The following is an 8,482-nucleotide window of genomic DNA, read 5'->3' on the forward strand; positions in this document are numbered from 1 at the left end:
TTAATTTTTCCTACGAGTAGTTAATAAAATTTCATTACTGATAATTATACAATTAATCACTTCTTTATTAACACTTAAACAAGCTTGTAACTATTAACAACAACAAAAATCATAATATTTCAATTTTAAAGAGAATAATAATTTTTTTGAGTTTTTGCACATTTAAAATATTTATATATTTTTTAAAAATTTTAATAACTTTTTATAAATTTTGAAGTCTTTTTAATTTTGCACTCATCCAAAAGGAATCTAGATAACTATTTGTCTAGATTCATTCTATATGCACATTTTTAATTATTTTTTAAAAAATGTTTTTTAAAAAAGATTGAAAAGAAAATAATTTTTATTGACATGACAATTTTTGATGGCCTCTATCAACCACGTCAGTGAAGTTAACAATCAAATCGATTAATTGACTGCTCCATTAATAGAAGGGGTCAATTAAAATTTTCTTTTAGATCATTGCAGGTTCAATTAAGTACATTTTTTTCATAGTGACTCAATTGATTTTTTTTTTTACTAAAAGCTTTTTTGATAAGTAAGTTAATTGTTAATTTGAATGTGAGTGTATATATTATACATGTAATCAAGAGAGGTATATCTAATGTGAGAGTGAAAAAAAAAAAAAGTTGATGTTGATCGATCAACGCCAATCTTAGTGAAGACTTTGCTGGAAGATTAGAATTAGACCAACAAGAAAATGTAAAATGAGTTGGAGAAAATATAATACTATGAAATAACCCTATGGAGAATGCTAATTTATTTTCCCACTTTTTGTATTATTTTGGCTAAAAGCTTATATTGCCTAACTCATTTATAGATCAAAATTTTCAAAATGAAAAAAGTGTTCTTTTTTTACCCCACAGAACAAAGTGTTAAATAAAAGCTTTTTCACAATTCACCTTAGCGTGTACTACAAATTTAAATGAACGTTAACTACTTAAAATAAAACACGAAAATTGAATTTGATATTATTTAAAAAAACATTATTTAAAACATAATATAGGATATTAGAAAAATATTTTAAAATTTTAAGGTAAGTTATAATAGATGTCACTCACCGATAATTTTTGTTTTTTTTAGTTGTCTAACTAAAAAAAGTTACAAAATAATCATCCAACTATTTAATTGTCTTTTTTGATCAACACACCCAAAAATCCAAAATAATGGGATGACTAAAAATGACAAAATTAAATAATTAAATGATCATTTTATATTTTTTTATATTTAGATGATTAAAAAAATTATGAATAATTGAATCAACATTTTGTAAATTTTCATAATTGAATGATCAAACTAGAACCCATAGTTGACTGACTATTAATATAATTTACCCCAAAAATTAAATCATTAATGAACCATTTTTGAAAAATATTGCTTTTGACCAGCTAAAAAAGTTTAACATTATACCACATAAAAAGTTGAGTCTAAATTTGAGTATTTACCCCATTCATGAGAGGATGTGGGAGGGACCCAGATGCACTTCATCAATGGGAAATATCACCTTATATTTAAACAATTGTTGCTTGCTTTGGATTGATTATTTACGTAGTTATTAAAAAAGGTTAATTAGTTGGGCCATCATATTTTGTCGTCAAAATTTGGTCTAGGAAGTGGGGCAGTACAAAATAACAATACATGTGGTAAAACAAGAAGTTGAAAGCTAAACTTCTAGATGATGTATTCAATTTATGAATCAATCTTGCCATTCAACTGTATATAATACACTTACAATTTTAAAAACAAAAAAACTACATATAATAAACTTATATTTTCAAAATGCCATGTTTGAAAAAATGAAAAATGAAAGTATGAGAAACACTAGATACAGTCAAACCAAACGTGTAAAAACAGTTGTTAGAAATGAATGATTACAAGGCATTGCTTCAACAGCTAGAGGTTACCTCATGCTGTTGGCATTTTTTTAAGAGGAACAATGCAGTTTGTTAATCAAATATAGTAGGGTTAGTAAACCAAAACAAAAACAGGAAGCAAAGTGTGTTTCACGAGATCATTAACTTCACCTGCAGCGTCACAAAAAACGGCCAATCAAACATGTAATGGAGATGTTTCTTCTCGATTAGTTTACTTACATGGTATAATCAGGAATCATGGGGTTCTTGCACCATCAAAGTAATGTGATGCTTTCCGCTGTCTGAACGGAGGTTATCTCCTTTAATTCCAACCTGGAAAACAAATCTATTTAAGTTTTACCGATACAAGTCAAATGTGATCCTTAGCACACATGAAACTAGTAATTACCTCAATGGGACTTTCTCTCTCAGGGGAGAACCATCGTAAGAGCACCCCAAGATGAAGTAATGCAGGGATTAGCTTGAACAATAGAGGACTTGTCACCTGGGGATATGAAAGTTGAAATCCCATCACTATTTTACTACAAAAATAACCACAGTTGAAAGATTATGATCAAGCCAAGAATCAATCATACCAAACTAAGTGCTGTTGTCCCTAGCAGTAGCAGGTACAGTTTCCCCTGGAAAGCTCGAGGTTTCAGTTATGGAGGCGATTGTAAAGCCAAAAACTATTCTTAACTAGGGATGTATTGATACACCCATTTTGCCAAAGTACAATAAACTTGGTAGTAGCACTGACCTCAACAAGATGGATATTAGAAGCACGGCTTAGAAGGACGAAAGCAAATTCTCCAATCTGTGCAAGAGACATCCCAACCTGCACAAGCAAAAGAACTCGAGTTGCTTCAAAATTCAAATGCAATACATAATCAAGTATACATAAAATAAAGCTTACAAGCAGTGAAGTCTTGTTGTTGTAGCCAAAACCCTTGACAACCAAGGCAATTATGATTGTTTTTATGGTGATAACCAATATAACAGATGCAAGCAAGATATCAACATGGTTCCAGAGAAAATGAACATGGATCAGCATCCCTATGCTGGCAAGGAAGAGAGCAGCGAAAAAATTCCGAATGGGTTCGATCTGCACGGAGAGATTAGCTTCAATTGTGGGAATACTACAAGGATAAGCTGATAATACCGTCGATTAAAACTGAATGCACTAACATGAGATAATGAATTGTGTAAAGCATAATCTTAACTAGTTCAAGTGTGTGTTGAGCAAGATCAGTTGTTGATATCATCACTCCGGCAGCAAATGAACCCAATTCTAAGCTCAGCCCCAGCTTGTCACTACACTGAAAATTACACTATCAATTAAATAGAAGTTCCCCCCAAAAAAATGTGCAGACATCTGATTGGCTTAAATTATAGCAACAATGTAACAAACAATTCAGATCAGAAACTGCATAGTTTCTTTCTCTTTTACCAGTTGTGCACGTATGTATCAGCAGAAATCTAAAAATTATTCATATGGTTTACAAGCAAATATCAATTAAATACATTCTAAAGTACCAATTACACCACTTGTATGAAGGTAAAGTTATGTACTTCTACACTTTGAATCACAAGCAGCTATCAAAACACAATTTATTACATAAAAGCTTATCTATTTTTAGATCTGTAAGGACAGTTGAGAGTATTTAAAAACCAGAACGTTAGCCTTCATTACTAGTCCTGCTTGTCAGAGGTTTACGCATCACAAAAGAATGGAAAATGGTATGGATACATCTTTACAGATAAAACAAACACTAGATTTGTTACAAAGGGGGTATTTCTCATGATATTGCATACAAAATAACACGTTGCTTGACAACATTATAGTAAAAAGAAGACAAACCAAGAGGAAAAAAGAAACATACCCAGGCTACAAGTAAGCAGAATGCCACAGATGCCAATTGATAAAGTTCATCTGTCTGCACATATAAGAAGGAATTAAACAAATCATATCAGAACAACAATCTCACTCACACATAAGCCTGTTTTCATAACATATAGTAGAAAAAGAAAACCAGTATGTAATTCTATCTGTAGATATAAATATGTACCTGTGATGAGAGACTTATCATCAGTTTGAGCAACCAAGGAAGGCCTGTACGAGACAATATCGACAAAACACCCAAAAAGGTAGCCAACATGACCAACCTGGTTAACAAAATATTTGGTGTTAAGAATTAACTCGATACCAACAAACAAAGCCATGAATGGAGAAAAAGACAATGAAACAAGAACTTATGGTCTTATCCTAATCCAAACTCCACTTTCTACTTCTTATACAATCACAAGCACAAGGCACCAGAACAATAATATGTATGACTTTTGATCTGATCAAATATTATGTGTGACTAAGTGGTATATATTTGAACTGAAGCATGATCAATCTTTCTAGTTTTAGGTGAAATAGATCATGAATACTAACAAAATTAAGCCTATTCCTTAATCAAATATTTCCCTTTTTATGGCATCTAAAAAAGGAGTGCTATTTATCCTGTAATCCACATGAAAATTGGAATGTGAGACTTCTGCAAGTTTTCCCGTACAGTTTAGTCATGGATATTACTCCTTGAAAAATGCCGGATGTTCCAACAAGAACTGGAAGCAACGCAAATAGCAATCCCACAGCACAGTCCTGCAAAGTTCAAAACTTCTAAGGACACCAGTGTAATAAAAAGTTCAGGTAATTGAGTTGTCAGCAAGAAGGCATAAACAGAATCTGAAAACAAAACAGAACATTGAAGACAACTTTGGGGTGAAGGAATCAATACTTGCAGAATAAGAGTGCCAATGATGACTTGGCCGTGAAGCATGTTGTTAGAATTCTTCTCCATTAAAAATTTAAGCACCTGCCATTGAAAAATAGAAAAACAACATTATAAAAAGTTACTAAACGAAGATAAAGGTCTCTACGAGGAGTGTGAAGGTGTCTAAACTCAAGTGATGCGCATGCATATGAGTGCTTATATATGAATGCAAGTATGAATGTCTGTAGGTGCTGTAAGTGTCTATAAAAGTTTTGCACTGTAACTTTACCACAGCTGTTGAAGACATTGAAAGAAATACACCAACAAATACACCCTCTGAGAGTCTACCGCCACATAACTGCAAACAACATCCAATTAAAACTGCAGGATTCAGCATTACAATTGTGGCATAAAATGGTCAATAATTATATGAAAATAAGAAAGATAACATGTTGGGACAAAGCATGTACCTTAACCATATTAAGAAATAAAACATACCATAAAAACAAAAGCAAACTAAAATTGGGTTTGAAGTCAAGTAGGAAATACTGAAGATTTCAACAGCAAAACGGCAAGAAACCTCTTTATGACCCAGATGTAATCTGAAATGATGCTAATCTAATATAGACAAAAATTCTTTCCCATTTGACTAATTTAAATGTAAATTGTAGAACCTCAGTGTCCTCAGATTCAGGTGAAGGTGATGACACCATTTTATAAGGATAAATGAACCAAAACCTACATAGACTGTGTCAAAATTAATAGACATACTGAGGCTGTAATTCCACAGAGGCACATAAATAGAACTATCTGGAGTAGCCCTCCTAGGACAGCAACTGCTCGAACAACTCGAAGCTAAAATAAAAAGGATGAAGTTAGAGAAATGCTATGAAGATTGATGTAGAGAGTATCACATAAATAGAAAATAAAAGGTTCAGAGGCATAATCCAACCTTTGCAATGGAAAACTCTAGGCCCAATGCAAAAAGAAGAAAAATCACACCAAATTGAGCTACCGTTTCAACCTGCATGATTCAAATGAGAGAGAAAATACAAACTATTAAATCTTAGTAATATATATGAATAACCAACAAACAAGTTAAAACTGAAGAGCCTGTTATGAAATGACATCACAAACCTAGCATATAAATTGTTCAATTTCAGTTGCTAACAATGGTATAACGGAGTCCAATAGACCATATTACTTACTGGTACATAAATCATTGCCTATGTTTATTTTTATTTTTATTTATTGCCCTAGTTTGATATTGGCACCAAACCATCAACTACCAATTGTAATAAAATAAACTCATTTTTTAAAAAAAAAAAAAGAATGAATGAATTAAAAATTTTAAAGAAAGAAAAGACATAGATTTCAGAACAACAAATCACTAAGAGCTGTGGTTTGTTTTAGGCTTCAGATGAACTCTAAAAGAATCATAATAACTAGATTAAATGAGATGAAGGAACACAGATTAGAAACAACACTCATTTTTCATAATAAGGCTCCATGAAAAAGAGTGAACAATAGCGTTATGATCAAGAAACCATCATTCAGAGCAGTTACAAAGGGTTTAATAAATAAGCTATAAATGTTTATGGCAAATTTTTTTTAATGAAATATACAACATACTTGCACCATTTCACTGACAAAGTTAAAACCCCCAGGTCCAATAAGAGATCCTGCTAACAAATATCCAGTAATGACCTGTAAAATATGTAACAAGAAAACATATAGGAAATTAGTAATCCAAGACACTCTAGAGGGACTTGAAGACAAAGAATATATAGGCTTATATTAATACAATCAGACCGGTTGTCCAGCACAAGCAAATGCAATGCCACCACAAGTTGCAGAGACAATGACAACTACCAAATCTGATATTAGTCTGCAGAGCATAAGCACAAAAAAAAATATTACATTAGCCTATTAGATGAATGTAAAAAGCAACGTTGATGAAATGAAGATAATAAAAGGGTTACCTTAAGTCCAGTTGTAACACTGGATATTTTGATTTAAAATTAGAAATGATGAAGACATTGTCCTGAAAATAAACCAGCATCTCAGATTTCTAAATATGGGAATATATCATCAGGTGAAGTTTTAAATTAACAAATCTAACCTTCCGATCTATCAACATAGGTGTATCTTCAGCTCTGTTATCATTCTCTAGATTAAATACGTCATGGAGTTGAAATGATCTAAAAGGAGGATGCAAAAGACATGAGGAAACTACTACATGTCTCTAAGCAGTTATGAAGAAGATATGGTATGAATAGTTCAAAACTTTTGATCATCAAAATACAAAATTATGCTCTTCTATGAACACGCTAAAGTAATCAGAACTCAAAATCAACAAATCAAATCTACTCGTTAATAAGGAGAAGCACAAACTTTTCCTCTTTTGTATCATTTTTCTTTGTCTTCACTCTGGCCACGGTTTCCAAAACAGCCTGACAAGCATACACATACGGAAAGAATAAGCTAGCAAGTTTTCCCAACTGAAAAGTTTTCAAAAGAATAAGTACCACCAACCTTCTTTTCTACTACACTGTTGTTGAAACTTCCAGCATCATCATTTACTGCCAACAACAGAAAGGAAACATGATAAAAAGTCAGAAATTGAATTTCCATCCGGTTTATACCGTTAAGGAAACACTGGCAGTCTAATTTTGAGCTAAATATTTTTAGAAACCTTTCAAACATTGATTTTTTTCCCCTTCAAAGTTGAATAATCCACTGCAAATGAAGATGAATTTATAGCATAATTGACAATTGTAATTTAAAGAAGAAGAATCTATTAGCAAATCTATTTCCAGGGAATTTATGCAAACAAACTATCATTAATTCTTTAAGATCTTATAAACCATCCATTGATAACAAAAACCATAACCTACCAATAGATCCCGCTTAAAAACCTTAGAAAATAAATAAAAATAACAAGAATTAATTGCTACAGCATATAAAGAACAAGCAAAGTTGAAGTAAACAAGTATAATGTATGACTAAGTTGTATACTTCACTGCTAAGCCTTTGATTCATGGATTTGAAATCTAAACCCTAATCTAAGCAAAACCAGAGGGAGAAAAAAAGAAGAAGAAACAAACCTTCATTTTGTTCGTTCTCAGTGAACTCCTTCTCTAGAGCACGATCGATAATAGCGGCAAAAGTACCGTCCTTCGGTTTAGCTATGGAGGAAGCATTCGAAACGGTACCGTTTCCTCCGTCGTCGTCATCGTCGAACCGATCCGATTCAGCGAGTTGTTCTTGTTGTCGCTGAGCGACTGAAAAGGAAGCCAAACAAAAAAGAGAAACGAAGAAACAGAAAGTAAGGATTTCAAGGGAGGAGTTCGATTTTCTCAACATTTGGAAACGGCGGCCGGCGGAGGTTAAGAACTTGAAGAGTTCTCTTTTTGTGTGTGTGTGTCTGATAAATTATTGGAAATAGAGAACTATGAAGAGGGATTTTTGGTTGTGAATGATTGAAATTGAAAAAATTACTTATATATATACAGAAAAGCAACAGAGGGGAAACGGAGTTGAAGTAGATGTAGAAAGACTGGGAAAAAGAAACGGTAAACAGAAAAAGGGAGTAAAGTAAGTACAAAGCATCAGATCGGGTCAGGAGTCAACTTGTCGTAATTAATTAAGACTACAAAGATTTCGAAAATATAATATTGTCCGCAAGTTATAAAGTTTCCATTTTTTTTTATATAACACCATTTAATTGACAACAATTATCTTGCAGCCAGTACAAAGCTCTCCTCAAAGCCAGGCCTTCCGCAACCTGTGTTGAAGCAATTGAGGTAGCAAATATAAAATAATTTAAACAAAATAAGGGAGCTATTGAGATCGACTTGTATAAAC

The 8,482-nt window shown here is 32.4% G+C and overlaps 1 protein-coding gene across 3 annotated transcripts; it reads right to left on the bottom strand.

Annotated features, from left to right (window-relative positions):
* Positions 1-1,656: 1,656 nt before the first annotated feature.
* On the bottom strand, positions 1,657-8,269 carry LOC107961661 (K(+) efflux antiporter 6). Of its 3 annotated transcripts, XM_016897735.2 has the most exons (20): positions 7,723-8,269; positions 7,151-7,197; positions 7,010-7,068; positions 6,738-6,816; positions 6,598-6,659; positions 6,428-6,503; positions 6,248-6,322; positions 5,568-5,639; positions 5,387-5,470; positions 4,905-4,973; positions 4,640-4,717; positions 4,415-4,503; positions 3,923-4,019; positions 3,737-3,790; positions 3,077-3,172; positions 2,770-2,958; positions 2,614-2,691; positions 2,450-2,494; positions 2,263-2,358; positions 1,657-2,186 (listed from the first exon to the last, which is right to left on the bottom strand). In XM_016897735.2, the coding sequence occupies exons 1-20, from the start codon at positions 7,979-7,981 to the stop codon at positions 2,103-2,105; spliced, it is 1,788 nt and encodes a 595-aa protein (XP_016753224.1). In that variant the 5' UTR covers positions 7,982-8,269; the 3' UTR covers positions 1,657-2,102. The 3 variants fall into 3 exon arrangements, 2 of the variants coding, with proteins under 2 accessions (XP_016753224.1, XP_016753225.1); XM_016897736.2 differs by lacking the exon at positions 3,077-3,172; XR_005928691.1 differs by lacking the exon at positions 2,450-2,494 and having other exon boundaries at positions 2,152-2,186; positions 2,263-2,395.
* Positions 8,270-8,482: the final 213 nt, after the last annotated feature.

The sequence above is a fragment of the Gossypium hirsutum genome, chromosome A06 (genome assembly GCF_007990345.1).
Source record: "Gossypium hirsutum isolate 1008001.06 chromosome A06, Gossypium_hirsutum_v2.1, whole genome shotgun sequence".
NCBI classification, from domain to species: Eukaryota; Viridiplantae; Streptophyta; class Magnoliopsida; order Malvales; family Malvaceae; genus Gossypium; species Gossypium hirsutum.